Source organism: Microcebus murinus, chromosome 3 (genome assembly GCF_040939455.1).
Source record: "Microcebus murinus isolate Inina chromosome 3, M.murinus_Inina_mat1.0, whole genome shotgun sequence".
Lineage (NCBI taxonomy): Eukaryota > Metazoa > Chordata > Mammalia > Primates > Cheirogaleidae > Microcebus > Microcebus murinus.
Window position 1 is genome coordinate 20,102,114 of NC_134106.1, and position 27,015 is coordinate 20,129,128.

The 27,015-nt window shown below is 52.7% G+C and overlaps 1 protein-coding gene across 8 annotated transcripts in view; it reads right to left on the reverse strand.

Moving 5' to 3' along the window:
- Nucleotides 1-2,283: 2,283 nt before the first annotated feature.
- Nucleotides 2,284-27,015, reverse strand: part of DNMT3A (DNA methyltransferase 3 alpha) — a 102,636-nt gene continuing 77,904 nt past the window's right edge. For 5 of the 8 annotated variants that reach the window (XM_012788128.3, XM_012788126.3, XM_012788129.3 and 2 more), the window contains 17 exons: nt 20,829-21,044; nt 20,394-20,552; nt 19,871-19,978; nt 19,496-19,652; nt 19,033-19,182; nt 18,882-18,926; nt 18,152-18,231; nt 17,457-17,569; nt 17,089-17,272; nt 16,841-16,925; nt 14,908-15,053; nt 14,054-14,144; nt 13,715-13,863; nt 12,676-12,761; nt 10,775-10,844; nt 10,003-10,121; nt 2,284-8,681 (listed from right to left, as the gene is read on the reverse strand). In XM_012788128.3, coding sequence (XP_012643582.1) covers nt 8,540-8,681; nt 10,003-10,121; nt 10,775-10,844; nt 12,676-12,761; nt 13,715-13,863; nt 14,054-14,144; nt 14,908-15,053; nt 16,841-16,925; nt 17,089-17,272; nt 17,457-17,569; nt 18,152-18,231; nt 18,882-18,926; nt 19,033-19,182; nt 19,496-19,652; nt 19,871-19,978; nt 20,394-20,552; nt 20,829-21,044 — 2,100 coding nt within the window. In that variant the 3' untranslated portion in view covers nt 2,284-8,539. Of the gene's footprint in view, nt 8,682-10,002; nt 10,845-12,675; nt 12,762-13,714; nt 13,864-14,053; nt 14,145-14,907; nt 15,054-16,840; nt 16,926-17,088; nt 17,273-17,456; nt 17,570-18,151; nt 18,232-18,881; nt 18,927-19,032; nt 19,183-19,495; nt 19,653-19,870; nt 19,979-20,393; nt 20,553-20,828; nt 21,045-21,827; nt 21,941-24,060; nt 24,315-27,015 lie in introns of those variants that run through there. The other 3 variants (XM_020288646.2, XM_076000599.1, XM_076000598.1) reach the window with 3 other exon arrangements.

A 27,015-nucleotide genomic window follows, 5' to 3' on the forward strand; every position in this document is an offset into this window, starting at 1 on the left:
TGTCGCTGTGACTAAGCTGATGCAGGGCCGGGTGTCGGGAGGTGGGTATTTTCCTCTATGCTGGGCTTCTAGCTGAGCCTTGGGATTGATTCTATCCAGGCCAAAGCCTCCCCAGAGGCTCTGGGGTCCCTCTCTCGACTCGAGCACACTCCCTTGGTTTAGAGAGAGGTCTGCACCCACATCCCCCAAACCGACATTGTCCTCCCCTCTCAAGGGGACTGCATCTTTTTACAGTGGGAAAGGGAGCTTTGGGAGCGATGCTAAGAGACAGGCCCAGGGTCCCCCATCCTCCTTGCTTGTGACTTTCTTGTGCCTCCACCTGCAACAGAGCAGCTCCTCATGCAGCGCCCACACCTGGCTTCCAGGCAGCCCCCTCCCTCCCTCCCTCCTCCGTCCCACTCCTGGCTGTGTACAGTGTCTACTCCACACCCCAGGCCCGCTGGGAGCTGGGGCTCCTCCGCCCAGCCCTGCCCCTACTCAGCACCCCCTGCCTCTCTGCCATCAAATGACACCTTGTTTAAACCCAGGAACTTCACAGGATGGCTTTTAACCAAATGGCCCCCAGCAGCTCCCTCCCTCCCACAAGTTCCAGACCTGGATGACCCTGGGGTACTCAGGCAGGGACTGCCACCCTCTGGCCTCCTTAGCCTTGGAGCTAGTCTTAAAGATTCTATCTGAGTTAGCTTACCTGGATGCCTCAGGTAATCTTTTAAATTTTCAAAATTCAGTGACCAGATAGTGCTGCTTCCACCTCTTGCTTCTTGCTAGATAATTTCTAGCATCTCAAAAAAAAAAAAAAAAAAAGCCTTGAGTCTTTACTTCCTCACAGGGATGAACACGTGTCTGAATTAGTCAAACTAAGGGCCAGGCTTGTTTCTTCCTGAACTAGCGCCTCTGAGCTGAAGCCACTCAGAAGAGACCAGGCAATGTGTTAGAAGCCAACCAAAATGTTCATCTACTTTGCCCAGTTAAGTTTCATTTCTGGGACTCTATTTTAAAGAAAAATTACAAAATATGGGGGGAAAGGCAAAACATGAAGATGTTTATTGATGATCTAGTTACAGCTAATATATATGTATATAAACAAACAAATATCCAACAAGAAAATGCCACACAGCCATTTTTTAAAAAAGAACTACATCCACACTGAAAAATATTGAGGAAAAAGTAGGATAAAAGGTAAATGTACATTTACAACTTTGTGGAAAAAAAAGAAAAAGCGCCCATGAAAAAAGTCTTTTGGTAGGGTTTTCCCTTTTCTCAGACATCCCTTATCATTTCTTTCAATACTGCCAGTGAAGTGGTGTAAGCCCTGAGCCTCCCCGAAGTGGATGTAAGAAAGGAACCTTGAGCTACTCATCCTTAAGAGAAGAAATCAGGGGCTAGACCCACTTGACGCTTAGGAGATAAAAAAGCAGCACAGAATGCCTGAGGTCTCAGTTGCCATGTGGTACCAGTTCTTACATTGATTCAGATTGTCACCTTGGATGGGTGGGGACAGGGAACTCTTAAGCAAAGAGTCATGAGGACAAAGGGGACACTGTGTGTGAAGGGGCTGTGCAGACCACAAGGCACTGTCCACTTCCAAGACAGCTCTGAGGAGGGCTGGACAGAAAAAGGAACCCAGAGGTGGGGGCTGAAGGAAGACCAGTGGTACCCCACCCCCCACAAGGCTGTCCAGCGCCTGTTACTGGCCAGGGCTTCACTGCACTCAAGGGGACCCTCAGTGGTGTTGGCCCAGGATCTCCCTTATGCTGAGATGACACTGGCTTCCCCGCTGCCACTTCCGCTGGCCATGTGGAACACCTGGAACAACCCCAGCCCTGCGGGCTCGCCCTGTCTTACCAATTCTCACTTCTCCCACGCCTCGGGTGCATTCCAGGGCCCTGGACAGTCCAGACTGCCTACCACCTGGCTGCTCTCCTCTGGACACCCTTGTTTGCTGGGGAAGCCCGTTTAGAGGGGGACAGTGCCCACGGCCCACACTCCAGCCACGTCTGAGCGAGACGCAGGTGTGAGGCACTCTCCTCTCCCTGCTCTGTTCTCAAAGCCGCCATTGCTCAGCCCAGGCCAGAAATTGTTTTCCCAACAACCTTGTTTCACTAGAACTTATCTTTGAGCTCCAAGTCAACCAAACTCTCTTCCACAGCCCCGATGGAATGATTTAAAACCTGCACAGGGGATGTTTTTGGGGGACCGACGCCGGCACCTCCACTCAGGTGCTCCGGCCTCTGGAGAGGGCCGTGAACAGTCGGGTCAGGGAAAGGAGACGCGAGACAAAAGGACATTATTACGGTGCTTTTTCCATTTTTCTTTTTGCACAAAAACAGTCCATTTATTCAAGTGTTCTCCAGCACAAGTACATTAGAAAGGAGCTTTATTATATTCTTCTGGGCACAAAAAAAAAATGTGATGAAGGCGGAACTGACAGACTTTCTACATCTGTTGTACGCATTGACCTCTTTAATTATTTCATAAACAGCTATGTCACGAGCATCACTTACACAGAGATACAACAGGACCCCAGGCAGGCAGGGCGGGGGCCGCTCGGGACGCCCTCCCCTGTGCCCCTCCCTGGATGTCCCAGAACCAGACTGTGAAATGTACATTATTATTGTCAATAAATAGAGAAGCAACCCTAAAAAAAAATACAGTGGTGAAAGGATGCTGGAATCAGGAAAAAACAAAACAAAAAAGGAAAAAAGAGGAACTTAAGAGAAAGGAAGAGGGGGCTGGGGAAGGAAGAATCTGGAAAGTCCTGCAATTAGCTGCGTGGAATGTGGAATAAAAGTGCTCTGCCACTGGGGTCAAAGCGAAATCGTCTGTAACAGTAAAAGTTATTACCAAATCAGCTACGGAGTTTATTCTTCAGTATGAATACATGATTTCCCACAAGTAAGTAAGCACCCGCTACTTCAATGCCTCAGCTAAAACACATGAAATCGCTCATTTAGTTTTCAAGTACAAAGTTAAAATGCCTTTTTAATAATAATATATCAGAGTAAAATAATAGTCTCTTTTAAACTCCACTACAAGAAAACAAAACAAACAGTCATTGTCCAGACAGCAGACTTAATTTAACAATATATATTTTTAATAAAATGTTTTAGCACCTTGTTGAGTCACCTCCTCCCTCTGCGTATTCTAAGGAATTTCAGCATTTTTGTTGTCTGTTGAATTCTAGGGCTGTGCAACCGAATTGGTCTGTGAAGTGAAATGGGACCAGGGTGATGCTTTAGACCGCTGCTCATGTCCTCAGGCTCGGAGCTGGAGGTCGCTAGGCTGGGGTCGGGGGAGCCGCCCTCCCTGCCCTCAAGTGGGGCGGGTCTGGGCAGTTTTCCAGTTATTGGAGTCGTGGGAGTCCAGGGGCCTCTGGGCAGGGAAGTGAGCAACACCACTAGCAGAAGGGGCTTCTGTCGCTGTCCTCCCTGCTTTGTTTCTCTCTCCCCCAAAACTGCACTGCCCAGGGTCAGAGACAGGTCACCAACCAAAGGCCCACCTTAGCTGGGTCTCTGAAACACACAGATACCCCCCCCCCAAAACTCTGGCCTTCCTTTACCAAAACGTGAATCTTCCGGAGCTCAGGCTAGAGCAATGGAGTCCAGCCCTGAGCTCTCCTTCCTCCCAGGCCCTCCTCACCCCAGCACGAGGCCTGGGCAGCAGGCAATGGCAGGAAGGGCCGTTAGAGCTCCATCCAGGCTTCCCTCCCTGACACCCTTCCCATCTTGTGAGAGAGAAGGGGAGGCTTCAGGACTCCTGAAGGACAACCCCAGCATCTCTCTAGTCACCTGCGCTGCAAACAAGCAGGCTAGAGAATATGGGATGACTAACTCGGATCACTCACTTCCCGTGATCGAAACGCAGGCCTCCTAGAAACTCAGCTTTCACCAGAATCTCAGCTCTGCTGCACCCCAACCAAAGAAAGTAAGCCCTCTGCAGGGCACGGTGCCAGGCAGGCCCTGCGGCCCTAACCCACAGCACGAGGGGGCTCCTACAGGTCCCCTGAAAATGACAGCTCTGAAAGACACTTGGCACCACGGCAGCTCTGCACCAAGCAGAGCAGCAACAAGAATTCCAAACTGCCTCCAAAACCTACTCTCTATATACTCATACAATCAAAAATATGAAAACTAATGATTGCAGTTTTCCTGTAAGGACACCTTCCAGACGGCTCACCTGAAATATCCATTCTCTAGCTCCTGTTACAGTTTGCCTGTGCTAGAGAAGGCGGGTGGTTCCCATGTAGGCTTCCTAGAGGCGCCGTGGCCGATCCGGGCAGTGAGGGGACCTGGGCCCAGAGGCCCCTTTGATGGCAGCCTTCCTTCCTGCTGGGAGTGCCCGTCCTGATCCATACCCGGGCACCTCCACCAGCCAGCCAGGCCCATTCCAACAGCTAAGAGCTAAGAGGCCTGGATGCTCTTTTAGGAAGTCTGTTCAATAGCAAGAAGGCTCTGGGTTCTAGAGAGAAATGGACAGCAACAGACTCACATTGTCATCTGCTGACCTCGAGACGACTCTATTGTCCCCTGGCCTGTCAGTGCCCAGGCCAGTCGGCCCCAGGGGGCAGGGGTTAGCACCAGCTGCCTGCTGGAAACTAGCTTCCTGCTCAGACAGGAGGCCAAGGGCTCTGTGCCCCGGCACTAGCACCCACTACCTCCCCCAGTCAGGAGCCACGAATCTCTTTGGCACCATGCTCCACCTGGCACCTGTGGGGAGGAGGCTGTCATCTGCTGTCTCTAGAACCCTATTTCCAGAAGGAAAATGGGCCTGCTCTTTGGAAAGAAAATTCCACAGGGAGCACACTCAGCAATTTCCCCAGGCCCTCTTGGTTTTCCTCACTCCACTGCCTCCAACCTCAGCTTCATCTAGAGCAAGCGTAATGAACCCCACCTGAATCCTCGTGCGACTCTACCTCAACCTGTTGAAGCACAGTTCTCCTTTGGAAGATGACCCGATACCTGTCCCAGTGCCCCCCCAGGGCTGGAGGTGGATGAAGTATGTCCCAGCTTAACCAAGTTGGCACATTCCCAAGGCCCCTGACACTTCTACCAAGTTCTACTGGGATACCAAGCCCACAGACTGGGCTGGAAGAAAGGCTGGTGATTGTTAACTCTTGTCCCTGCAGGGGGAGCCTGTGACCCCTGGGGCATCTGGTCCATTCTGGGGCCTAGTCAGGACTGGGAAGAGCAAGCGCTGTGGAGCAGTCAGCCACAAGGGCTCCTGTACCCAGCATTCCCTCCTGAGCGAATAAGCCGGCCGGCCCACGCCAGTCGCTTGGGTGGAGCACCAGGCCCAGCTAAGGTAGAGCTCAAGCCACTGGGGAAGGCCAGCTCCTTCACACAACAGTGGCTTGGGAGAGCCAGAAGTGTTGGAAGAGGAAGGCCCATGAGGATTCTGTCCTGACACTGGGAGCTGGGAAGACCTTGGCTTTGGCCATTGGGGGAGGGAGCACCTTGGACTGCCTGAGGCAGCCCTCCTCCCCGCAGCCCTCCTAGAGTGGCACCACTGGAGCAAGAAGGGGACAGGCAAGCGGGGCAAGCACCTGCAGTCAGCACAGGGACTCCGGAGGGGCACCGGGCTCCCCCACTCCTAGCTGCTCCAGCCCCGCGGGGACCCAGTCACCACCTGCCGTACAGTAGAGGTGGCAGGAAACAACTGGGTGTGATCTTAAACACCAATCTAATAAGGAAACAAGTAGATTGGGGGCCAGAACTAAGCACCCCAAAAAGGAGACAACCACCAGCTGTGTGAGCTTACTAAGCAATGAGCAGGGGGCCAAAGCTTCAGTTTGGTTTTGTCACTAATTATTAATTTGCTTTATTCAAAAGATGAGGTTCATGGTCCCATTTTTTTTTCCCCAATGGAAGCCCCCTGGTCAAGATAGACCTGGATGTCAATTTGATTTTAGTTTGGGGAGAATAGGTAGGGGGAGTTGAAGGCTGACTTTACTGGTGCCTAGAGTTGCAGGTCAGTATCACAGGTTGCTAACAGAAGAATCTTTTGACATCACCAGGGGCAAAAGAGATAGAACACTACCTGCTAGAGGAGAGCACCTGCTAAAATAAAACCTCCTCCTTTTCCTGCCTTCAGCACCTAGCAACTTCTGGGATTGACAGTCTACCTGCAATCAGGGCAACAGAGGTAAATAGCTGCACGGGCTGACTCCACAAAGTCCAGAACCCTGGGAGAATAGCGCTGGGAGCTCCCTGGCGTGTGTGTGTGTGTGAGTGCATTCGTTATGCATCGGTACAGAATAGAAATGTTCCTGTGTATGCGTGTGAGACTGATTGATTAGTGTGGGGCTTCCGTCTGCAGTGGGGACCGAGGCTCAGCACACTGAGCCTGCGCCCCCCACTCCCCACTCCATAATATTTCTTATACATGACACTATCTATGTATTTATAGAGCGCCTATCACCGTAGGCCCCATCTTTCTAGGGACGAGGACTTGGGGCCGTGTGCTTGCCGGCACACCTCCCAGCTCTGCCAGTCCCAGGAGGTGCCATCCCCCCTCCCATTATAAAATATATATCTCTATATGCCACATATCTACACCCCATCTACCCAGGCAAGCACCTGCCCGTCGGGCCCTCACCCTGGAGCCAACAGCGCCATCCCTTCCTACCGCCAGCGCCAGGCTGCCCGCCTTGGCAGGAAGTGGGACAAAGTGCCGAGCACTTGCGGCTCCAGTTGCTGCTGACTCGAGGGAAGAGCACAGCTATCATCAGACCAAGTACTAGAAAAGAAATACACACCACTCCAATCACACACACGAGGAGAGAGACTGCCCGGTCCTCCCTCCAGCCCTGACACACCTGACTCAAGAGGAGGGGAAGTAGAAGAGAAGAGTGATGAGCCCGGAAGGCAGGCCTTGGGGACTCCATGGCCGTCCCGCTGCCACCGCGCCCAGTGGCCCACCTGGCCCGAGGGGTGGGGAGCCAGGGCACCAGAGCCACCTAACTTAGAAGCACCCTGCTCCCCGCACCTTGGTTTGAAACCTAAAGGGAAGGGTGTTGGGTTTTTGTCTTCTTAAAGAAAATCTTAAAACAAACATAATTATAACCAGAACCATAAGAATAACTATAATAAAAGGTGTCATCAGCCTCCCAGTATAAAACTGCAGCCTTTGGAGATGACCAAAAACATCACATTCCAGGGGCCGGGAGCCGCCTTGTGCACAGAGGGGTGGATGGTGGGGGCCTCATAAAAGAACACACAAAAGGCGACTTAGACAGGAAAGCACCAGTACGTTTTGTATGTTTTTTTATTTGCTCCAGGTGGGGTTTTTAACTGTCACGTTCCCACACTCTGGATAATTTCTGATCCCACCACAAGGAGCCCTCGAATAGGCTGAACTGAGAAATTGGGAATGAAGACTCCTTCCTCTGCCATCTTGCCGAGGGAGTCTCCTTTTAGAAAAAAATCAAAGGTTATTGCATGAGTCTGGATGAATTCCACGCTCAGCTTTCCACGGTCTGACAGCCTCCTCTAACCCCCTTTTTTGGCAGGGAGAAATGGGAGAACGCTGCTCCCAAATCCTCCTTCTTCACTTTGTGTAAAATCCAAGGGGAAAAACCCACCTTGACGGCAAGTCATCTGTGAGCTGTCTCCCTCTCTCCATCCTCGGTCAAACCCTTTGCACATAAGGCAACGTGGAAGCTGATGTTTTTACTCATCTCGCTGTTTTAAAGCACCATTATGAAGTCGGGTTGTACAGTAGTTAACAGTACCTTTTATATATATATCTCATATCTATCATATATATATAAACTGTAAACAAGAGGTAACAGCGGCTTCTAGAAACTGATTTTCTTCAAGGTTTCCTGTGTGGTAGGCACCTGAAATACTGTAGAAAAGTGTAGTATGTGGTGTTCTTGTCACCCTGCTGCTAGCTGGGTTCTGTTCTGCATGACCAGGAATGGTGCTGGCAAGACAGCTCGGTGGCTGGGAGGGAATTCTGCCACCTGAGTGTCTCTCTGTTTCTGCCTCCTGCTTGTGCTCCTATCTGATCAGGCTAGAGACAACAAAAAAAGATATATAGTAAAAAAAAAAAAAAAAAAAAAAAAAGAATACCCAATATATAGATAGATTTCTATAGAATTTTCTTTTCTTTTTTCCTCTCTCCCATCTTTCCTCTTGCAAGGTATTGTTACTATTTTTTTTTTTTTTTTTACTGATTTTTGCTGCAATAACCCTCTTGTTTCAGTCACAGCAAGAAACAAAAACCCAAACAAACAGAAAACCCCTCTGAAAAGAGTAGAAAACAAAAGGTCTGACCAAATAAAAGGGGGGGGAGGGGCTTGGTTTTGTTTTTAAATAGGACTGAAGATTAACATTGAAAAATCAGGAGATGATGTCCAACCCTTTTCGCAAGGCATGACCCTCCGGTATTTCCGCCTCTGTGGTTTTTGTTTTAAATTTCTTTTTCTCTTCTGGGTGCTGATACTTCTCTCCATCCTCACGTTCTTGGTGTTTTATTATGTTTTGTGTTTTTTTTTTGTTTAACTTTGTGTCACTACCTCAGTTTGCCCCCATGTCCCTTACACACAAGCAAAATATTCCTTCAGCGGAGCGAAGAGGTGGCGGATGACTGGCACGCTCCACGACCGGCCCAGAAGTCTCTGCCTGGCCAAGCGGCTCATGTTGGAGACGTCGGTATAGTGGACGGGGAAGCCAAACACCCTGGGGGAGAGAAGGCAGAGAGGGTGGGGTGAGGACTGGCCTGGCCAGGGCCAGGTTGCCTGGAAGCCATCGGACTATACACTGGGACCAGGTGACCAGCAGCTGCCCCAAATGCAAGGACAAGGTACACCCAACACACCCTGATGCATGCTTGGTTCTGTTGAATCTCCTGTCCTTTACAACCAACAATTCGACACTCGGGTCACCAGCCATGTGCCAAGCATTTTGCTAGTTTCTGGGGATTTAAAGGTAGTAAGGTATTCACTGCCTAGAGATTTATAACTCAGCAGAAACAGAGTATCTTGAAAAATCCTTCAAAAACACCTCTAGGACAGGCTCCACGATTCCCCCCCAGTGGAGATTTCAATACACAATGCAGATCTCAGTCTACATGTAATAAATATATACCCCTAGTAGGCCGGGTGCAGTGGCTCATGCTTGTAATCCTAGCACTCTGGGAGGGCGAGGCGGGTAGATCGCTCAAAGTCACGAGTTCGAGACCAGCCGGAGCAAGAGCGAGACCCTGTCTCTACTATAAATAGAAAGAAATTAATTGGCTAACTAAAAATATATAGAAAAAATTAGCCAGGCATGGTGGTGCATGCCTGTAGTCCCAGCTACTCAGGAGGCTGAGGCAGGAGGATTGCATGAGCCCAGGAGTTTGAGGTTGCTGTGAGCTAGGCTGATGCCACGGCACTCTAGCCCAGGCAGCAGAGTGAGACTCTGTCTCTAAATAAACAACCAACCAACCAAACACACACCCCTAGTATCTTCCTGTACAAGATGAGAAAAACTAAAAGGAGTTGAACTCTTGCCTGACTCTAGAAGTTGAAGGATTGCCTATTTGCTCTGGTTGTTTGTGTAAGTGGTCTCTTTGTCTGGCTAAATCCTAGTTATACCCAGAGAATGAGAAGATAATCCAGCCTCTTGAGTCCAGTTTGCACCAATCCAGGGTGCTGAGGCTATAAGGCCCACCTGCCTGGTCCTATGCTATCTTGGTTAACAGAATTCCTACAACATTGGCACCACAAGTTAAGAAGGCTCCTGTAACTGCAGTGTTTCCTTGGGGTTCAGCAGGAAATCTGGGAGCCAAAATATATGGATTGATTCCTGGACTTCTCTTACTATGGAACCTTAAAATACACTGGGGCCTGGCTTACCAGGAGTTGGCCATGTAGGGAAATGCTTGATAAGACCCACTGCCCATGTGGTATTTGGGGAAAACAAGTCTGGTGAGGAAAGGCAGAGAATCCTCCAACAAGCCCAGTGGATCGGAACAGTCCACACCACACCCATCCTGCCAGCACATCGCTCTAGGTACCTTTCCATTTCAGTGCACCATAAGATGTCCTCTTTCTCGTTCATGAAGACGGGAAAATGCTGGTCTTTGCCCTGCTTTATGGAGTTCGACCTAGTAGTAATGGTCCTTACTTTGCTGAACTAGAAGATGAAGAGTAGAAAAGAGGAATGAGCACAAATTCATTCAACCAACAGTGGTCAGGTGCCTACCGAGTGTGCCAGGCATGAGCCTCCGCAGATGCCACAGCCCTGTTTTTCTTCCTACTCTGAGGTTGCCTGGCTGTCCTTAGTCCGATCTAGCTGGCCGAAGACTTGAGAGGCAAAGGCTCTAGCCACTATACTTCCTAAGTCTTTCAAAGAATTGGTACTTTCAGAGGTCGAGTAAATTGCAGGCTAAAGGATGATGCCAAATTACTCTGGGGCTCATAGATGCCGTCTGGGGTGTCGGCAGTCTTGAGTGCTAGAACTGCTGACACTTGATGCCCCACGCACCCACTCCAGGAGATCTTAGCTCCAGAGAGAAATGGAGCATCCACGTCACAGGAGACTGCTCTGCTCTGAAGGTTTTTGCAACAGGTCTACATCTGGGGATGGCAGGCGACGCTCCCCAGGGGAAAAGGGCTGAAGGCCAGCAGCCCTGGGCTGTCCTCTGGCTGACTGGCTGCACGACCCTGCAGCATCTCCTAAAACACCTTCTCCACACTAGCAGTGCCCCCCAAGACCCCTGGAGGGGCAGGCGGGACACGCCCTGCCTGTCTCCCTGCCCCAGCAGAGGCGCTGACTCTTGGGCTGACCTTGGCTATCCTGCCGTGCTCCAGACACTCCTGCAGCTCCAGCTTATCATTCACAGTGGACGCCAATGGCCTAGGAGGCAGAAGAGAGAATGTCACAGCGGAAACCTGGGGAACAGCAGGAAACCACCCAGAGGTGCTACCCCTCCCAAAATCACACACCCATCATAAATCTCTTCAAACTCTCCTCAAACACACCGACACACACTGCAGCCATCCACAGACAAAAACCTAGCAAGTGTTAATCCTTAAAGGTAAATTCAAAAATGGTCTCAAACTACCACAGGCAGATAACATCTACCCAGAGGAGAGAAAAAAGGCTCAACTATTTTTACATGAGTTATTTTAAAACACACCGAGTTTTAGGTGTCGTACCACAAAGCAAACTTTGGGGGAGACAGATTGTTCTGTCTCGATTTGCGGTGATAGTTTCACGGTGTGTACGTTGGATGAAATTCAAACTGTACACCTAAAATGCATAGTTCAAAGACAGATTCTATACAGTTCCATGAAGACTAAAGTTCTATGACACTAAATTCGTCACTTCTCAGGGGGCAGACCAGATAACTGAAGATCACCTTTGGCGCTAACCTTTTCTGACATTTAAGAAAATTAAAAAAGGTTTCCCATAGCCCTGGCTCCAGGGTCTCAGCGTGGGGCCTGCAGTCAAATCAGGCAGCTCCCTGTGTTTACGAGCACAGTCTACTAGACCCTGCCCTGCGTGGCACCTCTGCTCCTCCTGGAGCCTCAGAATCTAGTGCTTGAGTTAGAAGCAACAGGTGAGAACAATCCCACAGGACAGAGTTCAATGGACCATATAAACCCATCTGTTTTCCCAATATACACGTGTGTATTGGGAACTTTGGGGGGGGGAGACACAGTTTCAGGCCAGCTGCCCCACTGCCCCACCGCCTTCCCCCACCAACAAGCTCTCGCAAAAGATGGCTACTCTGCCAAATGGGTATGACGATGGAAAGGTCCCACAACCTCATGTGAATGGCAAAGAGGGAGATTATTTGACTGGGGCAAGGTGACAAGATTCTTCCTATTTATAGGTATACCAAAGAGGTTTAAAATCTATGACTCAAAACATTCTGGAAACTATCTCTCTCCAGAATGCATATCTAGAATGGGGGGGACCTCATTCTGCTTTTGAACTGCAAACTCTGGAGCAATTCCTTTCTCTTCAAAGGCCTTTTCCTAATGCAATTATTACATCTGAGGAAATGAAATTGTATTCATTCCTGGATATTAAAATCTTCTTGTTGAGATAAGGTCTTGCTCTGTCGGCCAGGCTAGAGCACAGTGACATGATCACAGCTCACTGCAGCCTTGAACTCCTGGGTTCAGGTGATCCTCCAGCCTCAGCCTCCTGAGTAGCTGGGATTACACACAAGTGCCACCACACCCAGCTAAAATCTTTATCTGTGCAAACTAAATGAAGAAAATCCTTCCAACAAAGGCCCTAAAGCCAACACAGTGTGTGATTACTAAATTAAGCTGAACCCTCGTACTTGCATGGTGCTGCTTCAAGGTTTCCTCTCCTCTAGCAGGATGTGGCCCTTTCCCAACCCAACACCATCCTCCACAGCTTTACCCCAGGAGCATCTAGCGACCAGCTGGCTCTGGATACATCACCCATGTAGGAGAACCAATTATGTAACTCAGCAGCACAAATGAACTTTTAAATTTTCAAGGTCCTGCTTTAAGATCACTAGTTATTGGTTGCTCAGACAAGTACTTTATACCTGACTCCCCTTTCTTCCTCAAGGAAAAGGAAATAAAGAACTCAACAGAGGTCAGCCCGAGAGGGCCCACTCAGGACCCCCCCCCCACCCGCCCTGGGCCGTCATGCCTACAAACCCCAGCCCACAGCCACGCCAGGCCCGGGAGCTCTCACCAACCTGTTCATACCGGGAAGGTTACCCCAAAAGTAGCGGGCCCTGTGTGCAGCTGACACTTCTTTGGCATCAATCATCACAGGGTTGGACTAGAAAACAGAAGATAGTTTAAAGGTGAGTGGAGGAGGAATATTAAATAGCCCTGGATAATGTTGCTGGTTTAGAGCACTGAAGCCTCAAAGGTTCTTCTCTCTCAGGAACCACATGCTGGGATAACCTGAAGTCTCCAGGAAAAGCTGGAGTTAAACCTAGCCACATTCCACCCGTTCTCGCTGGAATATTCTAGACCAGCACTGTCCAACTGAACTTCTGCGATGATGGGAATGTTCTCTATCTGCACTGTTCAATGCAGCAGCCACAAGCCCACTAGCTACAGGTGGCTATTTTGTACTTGAAATGAGGCCAGGGTGACTAAGGAACTGAATTTTTAATGTTAAATAGCTCCACGTGGCTGCCATATTGGATAATGCAGCTTTAGACCACCCAGAGGCTCCGAGAAAGACATTGCCAGTGCATGCAGGTGTGTTCACTAAATGTCCTTATTACTAGCCAAGCAGATGCCTGCTCACATTTTAAAGTCAGAACACGGCTCAAAGGTTACTGACCAAGGCTCAGAGCTAAACTGGGACTTGTCTAAGGATTAAAAACTGAGATAAGCCATGTTTCCTTCTCAGGTGCTGTAAAGCATCCATCATGGTGCCAGGGAGTGAAGACGAGTCCTTCTGATCAGGGAAAATTGATTCTGGCATCTCAGGGGTCCCCTAGTGTAACACCACATAGAATGCCCAACCCCTGGACCCCACCTGATTTAGTGACAGGTCCTTCGATCTGAGGGCCACACCCACAATACTATCTATTAGAGTGAGACCACCAGTTCTTTCGGAGGTCACAGCTCCTCCCTTGCTATTTGGGAAGCCCAGAGTTTCCCAAACAGGCCCTTGCAAAGCAGAAGTCACCAGTCCCCAGCTCCACAATGCAGATGAGACAGGGATAAAGGTAGAAGCCATTAGTGAGCTGGCCAAACCAAGGTTGCTGGCTATACCTCGAGAAATCGCGAGATGTCCCTCTTGTCACTAACGCCCATGGCCACCACATTCTCAAAGAGCCAGAAGAAGGGGCGATCATCTCCCTCCTTGGGCCGCGCATCATGCAGGAGGCGGTAGAACTCAAAGAAGAGCCGGCCAGTGCCCTCTGAGAGGTCGGAAGAGAAAGCCATCAGCTGGGGACTGTCTGTGTAAGACAGCGGTGTGGCTCGGGCGTGGGGAGGGCAAGGGCAGACAGGGTCACTGGGAACAGCTGTCCCAGGGCAGAAGTATCCAAGGAGGAAACCTAAGTGCGGAAGCACCAGCTCAGAAGGTGGAGGGGCGAGGCCGGCACCTACCGTAGAGTCCCTTGCGGGCAGGGTTGACGATGGAGAGATCGTTGCAGGGACTGCCCCCAATCACCAGATCGAATGGGCCCCACTCCTGGATCTGGGAGGATAAAGGCAACATGATGGGCCTGCTGTCCAGGGACAGAGGCAGAAAGGAAGAAAGAGGAATTTCTGTGAATTTGGCAAAAAAGTCCTTTGGCGTGGGAGAGGAGACCCTGCTGCTCTACTCACTACCCCACTGTGCAGCCATGGGCAAGACTCTGAGGCTGTCTGGGCTCAGCTTCCGAAACAAGAAGTGAGGGGACCAACGTGGGTCATCTCTGAGGCCAGCAGGGAAACCAGGCAAGAAATGCAGCCACTCACTGGAAGGTGGTCTAGGCAGACGCTGAGTCTGAAGGTACCCTGCGCTCTGAGCGGTTTAGGCAGTGTCTGGGCATGGGAATGCTCTCCAAATGCCCTTCAGGATTCCAGAGGGCTTAGTTTCGGAGGCAGCCCCAGATAACTGGAAGAGCAGAGGCACACTGTCAGAGCCCCCCAGAAAAACGGGAGGCTGGTAGAGCTACTTATGGAAAACACTGGGAGCAGAGGAACCACCCAATCCACGGCACTCTACGGAGTAGAAAGGGCCCTGAAAGTAGCCCGGGGAGTAGCTGGAGCCCAGTAAGGCAAGCTCCCCAATTCCCACTCTAAACCACCCTGCACCTTCTCAAGGCAACGAGGAAAAATGGAAGATAAGGAGAAAGAGAGGCAGGGGTAAGGGGGACAGGAAGGGAGCAAATGAACCAAAGGAAAAGGGACAGGGGCTGCTCCAGGAGCCAGTGTGGTGAGCAGGGGGGAAGGCAGGGCGCGTCCCACTGACATACATGCTTCTGTGTGACGCTGCGGACGTCCCCGACGTACATGATCTTCCCCTGGTGCCGCACCATGCCCACCGTGATGGAGTCCTCGCACACCTCCGAGGCGATGTAGCGGTCCACCTGGATGCCCAGGTCCTTCAGCACCAGGAGCCCTGCGTCGGACGGCAGAGAGCGCTGTCACTCACAGCCATCTCCCCGGCACCCTGGTCTTAGCAGGTGAGCCCTGCGGCCACCAGGACTCTTGGGGTCAGCTGCAAGCCCAAGCCCTACTCACAAAGCAGCCTCAAACCCTTTCTGGGTCAAACTGGAATATCAAAATAAGCGCGTCAAGTCTGTTTCGAGCCTAGTGTGGCCTACTTGGGTGGTCAGAGCCCGGGAAGACTGACCAGAGGGCAGGTGGCTTCAGGATTCAGGGAGAACAGCAGCTGACTTTTCTGGTGGTCTTATCTTTATTGTTTCTACATCTACACCTTGGGGCCTTCCACACCTCCTTACTGCCTCCTGCTGCAATTCTACCCGCCCTTCGAGACTCAACCTAAACACCCCCTGGACTCCCCTTCCCTCCCCTGTAAGCCCTCAGCACTGTGCAACCCTTGCCACCTCCTCTGAGCAGTTTATAGTCCTCACTCAGCCCCTCTCTTGCATTGCAAATGCTCTTCAAGACAGAGCAGGAGGCCCCACTCACTGCGTTTCCTGCTGAGCCAACTAACTACACTGACATCCTTACGTCCTTACCACGATCCCTCCCCTCCACACCTGCTGAACTGACGCAAGGGAATAATCAGAACAGACCCCAAGAGCTTCAGGAGAAACAGGTACAGTGGCACCATTTCTACTGCTCCCAACAGATCCCCCCACCAAAGAGCCTTTACAGCCCCTTGGGTCGTGACGTGATTTAAGGCTTCCAGGTTCTAGCCTGGGAAACGAAAGCCATCAATGAGCTTCTGTAGGTTTACAGAACATCTGGCCTGCGAAGCCACCCCACCCTCACCCTCGGGCCAAGGTCCCCTCTCATCAGATGAGGGCACAGGTTCTGAGGAGAGCTATTTCTTTCTTAAGAACTGGGAAGCCCTCGGCCTGGGGCAGGGCAGGGGGTGGATATTCACGTCAGCACGACCTTCCAGGAGGCTTTCTGGCAACATCAAGAGCCACGTCAAAAAAATAGTGCCTACGAGGTGACCCAGCATCTCCTAGGGGTTTTTCCTAAGGAGATAATGGTTTAAGTGGATAAAGATGTGTAAGGATACTTGCCACAGCACTGCTTACAATAATGAAAAAGTAGTAAATGATCTAATAGGGGTTAGTTAAGTAAATTATGGGACTTTCACTCAATGGAATCCTACACAGCATTTATAAATAAAGAATTTAGCTGTGTATTTCTTGACATAAAAAAGTGGCCATAAAAATGACAAGGCAGGGAACAGGATGGTATGCATTTCCTATCCTCTTTAATGTACCTGTCTATATATGTATGATTATATAAACACACACACAAAAAAATCTGAAGGACAAATACCAAAATATTAATGAAAAGGTAACAGGTGTTTAAATAAGGCTTCTTTATGCTACCTTGTATATAAGTAAAACACAACAGAACTGTGTATGTTTGTGTTTGGGTCACTAAGTCCAAGTCTGTCCGAGGCTTTGTGAAATCCTCATTGATCCTAATGATAGCTCTGTCTCCTGCCACAGAGTGTACTTTGTTAAGGAAGGTGCCTACTGAACAGGACAGTATTTTACTTTTTAATTTTAGCCAAACCCCCTATCCACGGACTATGTACTTTTTCATTTAACATAAAAATTTTCTCTTTAGGGTATTATTTTAACAGCTGTGATGTTAACTGTTTCGTTTTGCCAGAGTTTAGTCCCCCTCCCCCCAATGGCTCCCCCATCCTGGGAACAGGAAGGCCAGCACCTCTCGTGGGCTTGTGCCCCTCACCTGTAGCAATTCCGTCAAAGAGAGACAGCACCCGGATAGGCTTCCTCTTCTCGGCTGGGACAGGTGGATAAACCTTCGGAGGGTCCTAAGCAGTGAGCATGACATGACAGGTCAGGTAAATGCCCAGTGGTGTCCCACAGACCCCCCAACCAGGGCTGGCCCTCCAGCCAGACTCCTTAGACCTGCACAAACCACCACCAAGTCTCAGCAAAGATAGCTCAAGACCTTGCTCCAAGCCCAGCACTCACAAATTCCTGGTCGTGGTTATTGGCGAAGAACATCTGGAGCCTAGAGGGCCAGTCGTCCCGCCGCCGCAGCAGCCCATAGGTACCCTTGTGCCCACACATGTAGCAATTCCAGGGGTCTTCCTTAATGGCCGCCTGGGCAGCCCCCGGCCCCACCAAGAGGTCCACACACTCCACGCAAAAGCACCTAGAAGGAAGCCCAGTGAGCAGAGGGGACTCCCAGCCCCAATCCAGGACTGCCAAGGCGTGCCACCTGGAACAGAAGCACCCAGTCCAGAGCATGGCTGGAGGGGCGTGGTGGGCAGGCAGCGAGAGCCCAGGTCCTGGCCAAGGAGGGAGGGCCAGCTTTGATCAGGGGTAGCAACCCTCACCTGCAGCAGTTGTTGTTCCCGCACATGAGCACCTCACGCCCCCCACAGCAGATGGTGCAGTAGGACTGATAGCCATCGTCATCATACTGGTATGCACACTCCAGGAAGCAGTTCTAGAGAGCAGCGGAGAAGGTTAGAAACCACCAGGGCAGGACAGCAGGCTCCAAACCTGGCCTCTTGGAGCCTCGACTCAGCCCTGCAGACATCATCCCACCACCCACCCAGCCTGGGTCAGGCACGAACCACAGATCTGGGATGTGGAAACCATGTGTCCCCCCCAACAGTGGATAAAACCAAAGAGGGGCCTGAGAGCAGGCCAGAGAGGGAGGTGCACACCACCTTCTTCCTGCCTGCAGGCCTGAAGCTTTTCTCCTGGGACTCTCAAGGATATGGCAACCCAGCTCCCACCCCCTTCATCCTAGTGACTGTGACACTGTGAGTCCTGCCCACATCTGGGGACTAAAATGGGGCAGTCCCCATTCTAGACAGGGAAAGAATCTTTCAGGGAGAAAAACAGAAGTAACTCAAAAGCTTGAAACCCAAGGACCCACGAGGATCCTCTGCTTCCAGAGTAAATCTTAGGGTCTCTGTCACACCCGCCCAGGTGCCTTCCCCCTACATGCCCACAAAGGCAGGAGGTGCAGTCAGCCAAGGGCTGCCTTAAACTACACCCCGCGGGGCGGCTGTGCCCCTACCTTGCAGTTTTGGCACATTCCTCCAATGAAGAGAGGGTGTTCCAGGGTGACGTTGAGGCTCCCACAAGAAATGCAAATATCTGGAGAACAGAGTGAGCAGAGTTAAGAACCACCAAGAGCTCCTCCCACCCAGGCCAGAGCCCAGCCCCAGACAGCTACAAAAAAGGAGTGTGCTGGAGCAGCCAGAAAAGGAGGCTGAGAGGAGTCTTCCCCACAGAAAAGGGAGGCACAGTGTCCCAAGCCTCAGGAGGCCATTCGTTTCTTAGAGCAGGGGACAGAAACCCACTCGTGAGAACCAGGCCTTGGCTCGGGTCACTCCAGAGGTATTCCTGGAGCAGTCTTCAAGTCCTGGCCCCTGCCCCAACCCTGCGGGGCCCCAAGCCACATACACCACCGCCAGGCCAAGGGAGACAGAAGTAGGATATCACAAAGGGAGGAAAGATGAGAAGCCAAAAGGTTATCTTAAGGCAAGTTCAACCAAATCCAAGAAGGTTCACCCTCCTTTAACCCATTGGGGTGTCCCAAACCCTAAAGACCAGCCGATGCCATTGACCAGGAGGCAAAACCATAGCACCAGGAAGACACGTGGTGCGTGAAGCAGGCTAGAGGAGGTGGGACCTGCAGGACAGGCCCTGTCACCGAGTAACGTCACAGGGCTCTTCCTAAGCATGTGCTGCTCCGTGCCTGGCACCACGCTGGGAGCACCCCAACGCCCAGGCCGCGCACTCACCTTCAATATTCCGGCACTTCTGCCGCACCTCGTACACCAGCCGCTCTGCAGAGGGGAGGGAAGCCAGCATCAGAGGAGGCCGCCAGGGCCACACCCGCTCCTCGGAATGCCGGCCTCCTGGCGCCACTCTCTCCAGAAACAGGCCAACTACCTCTTGTGCGTTCATCGATAATCTCCTTGACCTTGGGCTTCTCTGTTGTGCTCTTTCGGGGCTTTTTGGCTGGTGGGGGTGGTGCATAGGCAGCTGCCTCAGGTTCAACCCACATGTCTGTGTAAACTTCTTTGTAGGGATTCTTTTCCTCTGATCAGGAAAGTAGGTGACAAGGTCACAGATACAGGATGACAGGGAGTCCCAGTTCTCTCCCTCCCCCTCCTATACCCACAGTGGGGTGCAGCTGGGTCCCCAATTTGTCCCACCTCCCAGGTTCCAGCAAGACAACGGAGAGCGCATTACCCTGGAGCCCCGGTGCAGCCCTGGCCAACACTGGCCATTCCCACTGGGCTTCTGGGCAGAGGCCTCAGCAGCTCTCCCTAAGCATGGCTTTCCCAGCCCTGGTGTGGGTCTCCCTGGTGGGCAGGACTCCCAGAAAGCTGCGCAGGGCACCTGCATTTACCTTCTGGTGGCTCCAGGCCCTTGGGGCCGGAGGGCTGGAACCCCCCAAGGGCCCATTCAATCATTTGCTTGTTCTGCACCTCCACGGCCTTGGCAGTGTCACTCTCGTCGCTGTCATGGCACGCTGGGAACAGCTTCCCGGAGCGGCTGCTGGCCACCTGGAGGGCAACATGTGGGGATGGGGTGTGTATTGGACTTGAGGGTACCAAGAGTGGGGAGAAGAACCACCGAGGAGGAAGAGTGTAGAGAGGGGTGAGCGAGGTGGGGAAGCTGGGGAGAAAAGGAGGCTCTGCCCGGGCCTGACCAGCACAGTCGGCTTCCAGGCCTCCTAGTGCCGTGTAAGCTCCTCCTCCGGGCTCCATGGAGGGACACTCACCTGCAGGACTTCGTAGATGGCTTTGCGGTACATGGGCTGCTTGTTGTAGGTGGCCTGGTGGAACGCGCTGCAAAACGAGCTCAGTGGCATCAGCTTCTCCACACACACCTGGAGGGATGAGCACGGCCCCTGGTTTGCTGCTCCCCACGCTCGAGCACCCACCGCGTGCCTCTCAAGTGCCAGGGTCAGGGGCATTAAAGTCAGCCTCAGCCCTTAAGAGGGCCAGGTGCACTGTCAGATAACTACCCGATACAAAAGGGGAGTCTGGACCAAGAGTGGGGAGGACTTGAATGCAGGTGGGAAACGGATTCTAGTGAAAAGCTTCCTGACTGCTAAAACCAGGCGGGCGGACTCTGAGCCAGAGTGCAACTTAATTATCTCCCAGGCTTCTTCCCACATGCAGAGTGGGAGTGTGCAGAGCCCACTCCTCCCACCCCAATTCCAGACTGCCCCTGCTAAGACCACAGGCCGTAGGATCCAGACCTTGTCCTCCCCTAGGCTACTGCTAAACCCCATGACTCACCACTGAGAACTTGCCGTCTCCGAACCACATGACCCAGCGGGTGCCTTCAGCTGCTCGGCTCCGGCCCGTCATCCACCAAGACACAATGCGGCCTGGCCACCAGGAGAAGCCCCGCAGTTTCCCCCACACCAGCTCCCCAATGCCAAAGCCCCGGCCGTCCTGGAGCCCCAAGGAGCAGAAATCATTACACAGTGGTCACGAGGCCCTGCCACCCTGATCCCCCCATGGCAACCCCAGCCCTGGGCATCCGGGGGCAGGCCAGCCAGGAGGGAGCTCCATCTGAACGAAGCGAGACAGAGCAAAACGGGGGGACACAGAGGCCTGGGGTCAGGTGGAGACAGTGAGCGGCCAGTGAGAGATGGAGTGAGCAGAGCAGGACGGGAGGGGCTGGCATGTGAAGCCCCGGACAAGGCTGGTGAGAAGCAAGCCGCTCACCTCGTACTCCGGTTCGTCATCGGCTGCTTTGGTGGCATTCTTGTCGCCGGCATCAGCCCCCACGGGTTCAGGCGTGGTGGCCACCGTGGGGGACGCGGGGTCAGTGGGCTGCTGCACAGCGGGAGGGCTGGCCTCCTCCACCTTCTGAGACTCCCCAGACCCCTGGTTCTCTTCCACAGCATTCATTACTGCAATTACCTTGGCTTTCTTCTCAGCCTGGGGAAACAAAGAGTGAGAAGTCACCTTGACCGTCCAGCAGTTGGCAAGGCCACCTGACACTCAAGGGGCTCTTCTCAACCCGGCTGTGTTGGTCTGGGACAGTGACGGAAGGTAAGGGCTGGACACAGGAGTTCTTCCTCATTGCCCCAGCTGGCTCACCACAGAAAACGGAAAGACGCAAGTTGGGAGATGAACTCAAATCACTCAACTCCGGCCTTCTTTTCTGCCTCTAAGAAACCTTCCTCCCCAGTCTGATCTGGCTCACCCTCATCAGCATATCAGTATCAGTTGTATTGACACACCCATCAGGCACCTTTGTTAGGCACAGATACTGGCTCCACCCTCTCCTATCTTACATTCCCAACCAAGAAATGGGATCATCTCTTTTCCTCCACAATTTCTCTGAACAATCAATAGCTTCCATTCCTGGTTTCCAGACCGGGACTCTAGTTTTGCGATGTCCACTGATGATGAAATCACTGCTCTGGGTTTAAAGAGCACATCTCCCCCAGCACCTGCCCAAACACCACAGAAAGTTCTCTAAGCGCCTGCCTGTTCCCACACTCACAGGCCATCCTCAAGTTCTGGTGGATTAACCCAGTGTACACTGTTACCAAATTCTACCCCCTCTATGCACCTTTCAGACCCATAGATATGTTTATTCCTTCAATTATGTACTGAGCAGGCACTACAGACCAGGCACTCTCTCTGCCATCCCACCAACAAATTAATAATCCAAACCCCGGTTATTCTCCCACTGAACAGCCTCCATCCTTTCACCACATCACACTCATCTTTCAGGCTAGGAGCCACATGCCCATTGCTTCTCGAAACCTGCTTCAGGATCCCTAAAAGAAGAATGGAATCCTTGATACTTAGCTCTGAGAACCATTCACCCCCTTACTGCATTTAGGAAACACAGCCTTCTAACTTCAAGGCTCTGCACCCATTTCCACCATACCAGATTCAAAGCGGGGAAAAAACCCCATATTTTATTAATACATGCTTTTCAACACAAAGCTTTCTGCAACAGCCCAGAGCTGTGAATGCAAACCCATCCCCAAGATTAAAAAAGTATCAGGAATGAGTATGGGGAAGAGCTCTAATCTGGAAGTCAGAGTATCTACCCTTCTGTCTTAGCCTTGCAACAAACTGGCAGCTGACTTCGCAGTAGTCCCTTCTCTCCAGAGCTGACCCAACCTACAAACGCATTTGGACTGAAGAATTTCTAGTAACCTTTTCAGACCTATTTTAAGAATCTGATGCACATATCAAGGATTCCAAGGACTCTCCCAAAGCCCATCAATGGATCCTCCCCAGATCCGAGGCTCCCAAATTACTGTCGCGTAGATTCATTTCATTCAATCTTCAAGTCTTTGCCTCCCAGATACAGACCAAATCTGTTTCTTACGGCAATTCCGAAAACATTGGATGTTAGTCCTCGTTCTTTCTCTGACTCAACAAATTCTAAAATGGAATAAGGCATCCTTTGCCCCCAGCCCACAAACAGCTGGGAAAATGAGCTCATGGATGACGGATGGCGGGGGTGGAAGAATGCAGAGTAATTGCTCAGCCCTCCTTAGTGCACTCTCACCTGGCGCGGACGCTGCCCTCCCCGTCCTATCTTCAATTAGCCATCATCTCCTCACCCACAAGAGGATGCAGTGGGATCTACAGGGAAGGGGTTTCCTTCTCCTGGAGGCCACCTCCTACCCTGGGACCTGGGCCACACTGGTCACACTCACAGACAAACTCGCGCCTAGCTATTGCTCCCTCTCCACCACACCTTCCCAAACTTCAGGCATGATGGCTGACCCAGGTTAGGGTGCTGCCTGGGATGATCCAAAGGCCCTGTTTCCAGGCATGATGATGGCCCCTCAGCCACCACAAAGGTGCGCAGGTGGCAGAGGACAGGAAGGGGAAAGGACCCGCCATCACTTCCACAGCAAGTGGCAGCGGGTGGGCGCGCGCTCCTCCCCGGGCTCCCCAGGTCTAGAAGGGAGTCAGAAGGGAGTCGTGCCTGACACCACCACCGTCACTCCCCCACAGCCCCTTTGTCTCTCTCCTCAACCCCTCCACAGCGAGTTCCTGAACATTCTTCTTCCCCCACAACTTCCCCCAGCCTGTCAGATGCTGCTGCTGATAGCTGTTCAGCATCCCCAACCCACTTGGTGCAGAACACGCACCCAGCACAGTTTGGGCTGGCGGAGGAGGAAGGGGCCTGCACCAGGACGAGGGTGGGGGAAGGAAGGAGGAGGTGGGTTAGCAGCAGGAGGCCAAAGGAAAGGGGAAGAAGGGGCAGAGGCGAGGCTGATGGGGGAGGGGCTCATTAGAATAGTCTGCCTGGGGCAGTTCAGGAAAGCATCCTCCTTTCCACATTCTCTCCTGCCCTCCTGCCCAGGCAAACAATAGGAGAGAGAGAGGGTTAGCGCAGGGCTCTCCCATTTGGGCTGATGGCTCCTCACCCACAGAGGGGCCAAGAGATTGAGCAGGGTCCAAGAGGGGCACTACACCATTCCTCAGAAGCCACCTGGCCCAGAGTTTGGCCAGCCTGGGAAAGCCACTGGTAACTCCACTGACTACTACTGTCCATCCTCCAATTCCATCTCCTCCTGCAGCTGTCCCGCCTCCACCTCCCGCGGCGACTCAGCACTTCCCATTCCAAAGGTCAGAAGTCTGAGCGCCACCGACCCCAAGGCCACGCGGCCTTAGGCTATCCTGGTGTCACAGGCCAGCATCAGCCTGGTCCCCCACAACCCCCTGTCAGGGTCACCCTGCTTCCTCCCATCCTCCCATCTTTCTGGCTGCCTGCCGGGTGGCTTCCAGGAACTTGCAGCGGAGGAAGCTGTCCCTCTCAGGAGGCTGCAAGCTGGCAGGGTCCTGAGGACAGCCTGGTCTCCTAGCCAGGAATACAGGTCAACCAGGAAATGCCAGGCACCCATCTGCTCAGCTAAAGCAGCTTCCAAACCAACTCGTGGTCCACCAGCCCCGCTCAGCCAGCGCCTGCAGTTACCACTGCCCAGGCTCCCCAGCTGCTCCTCCTGTCCCCTAGGAGCACCAGGTGCCACTTGATACCAGTGAGGAGTGGGGCTTGGGGTCCCTGAGCAGAGAGTAGGTGGGCCAGCACTAAGTCAGCATCTCCAGCACTCAGGCCAGCCAGGGACGCCTCAGCTCCTGCGGGCCGGGGAGGCATACTTGACTCTTTTCAAACTGAGGGCTGCGGAGATCCTCCCCTCGGCCCTGCAGCCTCCCCGCCCCCAGTCTCCCCAGGGCTCCGTCCAGGAACCTACCCATAAGGCCAGGTGCAGCCCCTCTGCGGTCCAGCTCAGGTGTGAGCCCCAGCCCTGAAGCTCTGTAAGTAGCTGCCCGTCTGGGGGGAGGGGAAGGGGGCGATGGGGCTGGGGGCGGAGGGGGCCAGAGAGAGGGGAGGGGGGCGGTGGGGGGGAGGGAGGGAACATTTTCTTTGTCTAGAACTCCAGGTCACGTGGGCCCCGCTGGAGTGCCTGGTTGGCTGCGGGCGGGCCGGGGGAGGGGGCCGGCGCTCCGACGCTGGCGGTGGGCCAGCCCCTCTCCTCCGGTCCGAGGGGCGCGGGGGCCGGGGGCGCGGCCGGCCCCCGCCCGTCCCCAGGGCCCGCCCAGGCCCGGCAGGAGGCAGCGCCCCCGCCCCCCGGGAAGGGCCTGCCCTGCCCCCTCCACCCCAACTCTGGAAGAGATTAGCGCGGAGCCGGGGGGCGCGGCCGGAGCCGCGGGGAGCCGCGGGGGAGAGGAGGGCCGCAGGGAGGGCAGGGCGGCTCTCCGCTGCGAGCCCTGAGGGAGCCGCGCGTCCGGGCGAGGGAGAGCGGAGTTTTCCGACGGACCGGGAGAGCAGGAGAAAGTTGTTAAAAGTGAGTTTCTCAGAAGCACAACCAAAAAAAAAAAAAGCTTACAGATAAGAGGCAAGGCCCAGGAAGTTGTAGGAAAACTCAGCGAATACGGACCGAGCGTGACAGGGCACCCGCACAGAAACTGGGAGGCCTGGGACGCGGGGGCGTCCCGCCCCCACACTACAGGTGGATGGAGGGTGCCTTAAAAAGCTTGGCTAGAGGAGTTGACGCTTTGAAAGCTGCTTCCCGGCCCTGCACCCCAGGCCCCTACGTCACTCTGGGTCTTCCCTCGACTTCTCACTCTGGGTCTTCCCTCGACTTCTCGTTTTACAGTTTGCAAGGGGTGGGGGAGTGAGGGGGGCGGGAGCGGGGGCGCCTTTTCTAAAGTACAGCAATTCCTTCATTCCCAGGCACGAACATCTGCAGATCAAGGAGACTTTACTCTCTTCCCGGGGCCTCCAGGTGCGGCTTCCAGGTGCAGCCTTCCGAGCAGAGGCACCTCCCCTCAAGGCGGACAGTCTCCACCCACAGCCCTCCATTAGGTTGGGTGTAGCATCAGATAAAGAAGCCGACCCTGTTGCCCTGCCCTCAAGGAGTTAAAGATTCCATTGGACTTGGAGAGATATGAAAGGATCACTGAAAAACAAACATGTGAAGATAACCACCGCCACAAATACCAAGGAAAGCTGGCCTGGATGGCTTGGAAGACAACAAAAAATGGTATGAAAGATAAAAGAGGTTAGAGGTGAGTTGGAGGTGAGCAGAGACTGGGCTGCTGATGGGTGGGTAAGAGCTGCCAGGGTGGAAAGGGAGGGACTGCTCACCCAGTACAGCCACTCAGTACACTAAAGCTAAAGGGCACAGAAAGCTGGATTATGGCAAGATTTCAGCTGTGTCAATGGAGGACATATCCCATAGCAGTGAAGAATACCTGCACATTTTCTGACAAGACAAGATGAATGGGTATCTTAGAAAGATTAGGCTAGTTTCAGTTTGCCTGATTAATGAGAAGGAAGAGCAGAGGAACTCTCAGCAACAGAGGGCTGTTTGGCTTGTCAGAAGATCTGAACTTGAGTTCTGATTCCACCACCATGACTTTGAACAAACCACTTAATTAAACCCAAGAAGTCTGTTTTCTCATCTGCAAAATAGGAGTGATGACATCAGCCCTCCCAGGCCTTGGAATACCAGCATCTCCTAAGGACAGTGAGGTAACTCCCCAGGTGCCTGGCTCCCAGCCATAGCCAGCTGGGACATACCAGCTGGAACAGGTGCTGGTATAATGAGGTCAAGAGATGCTGAGGTGAAGGACAGCCCACCATCCCTCTTGGGGCCATCAAAGCAAGCAAACCCTGAAGAGGAAGGAGGCCTCCACATCAGCCTTCTACCTATAAAACGTGGGGGTATACATTTCCCCCTAGCCCTGACTAAGACCCAGAATCCATACAGCTAGGAAAAGGAGCCATTAGTCCAAAAAAAAAAAAAAAACAAGAGGTCTTCTGCTCTAACCCATCTCTCAACCCAATTAAGGTATCCACTTGGTGAAGCAGAGATGAGAAGCCCTGAATTTATGCCTCCTGCCTGCTCCCAGCCTTTAAGGAATGTAACAGGACTTGTTTAGTTGCTTCTCTCTGAAGCAACTGATCTTTCCTCAGCATCCAGGCCTGGGGAATGGGCCACATGAGACCTCACCGCAGGCCTCCCCTCAAAAGGAAGCTTCTGATTCTGGCTTGGCAGCTCCTTTCAGATACTCTGGCTCATCTATGACATCTCCTTTTCCAACACAATATGACTGAGCACCTCAGACTCTACCCTCTGTGGTCTTGGGACTTCTTCAGACTGTAACAGTGCCTGCACATATGGCCAGGGCTCCAAGTGTCAGAACTGGCCAGAACCATTCACTTTCTGGCCCACAATACAGTAGCCTCCTCCCTCCAGCTGTCAAACTTCCTTGTTCTCATCCTTTAGAGTCAAATCTTACCTCTTCCACACAACTTCCCAGCCTAAGCAAAGGAAGCCTAGTCTCAAAGGTGTCCCCTCACCAACCTAGGGCATCTTCCCTCTCCAATAACTATGCAAACAGGAACCATTACCCTTTTACAGAC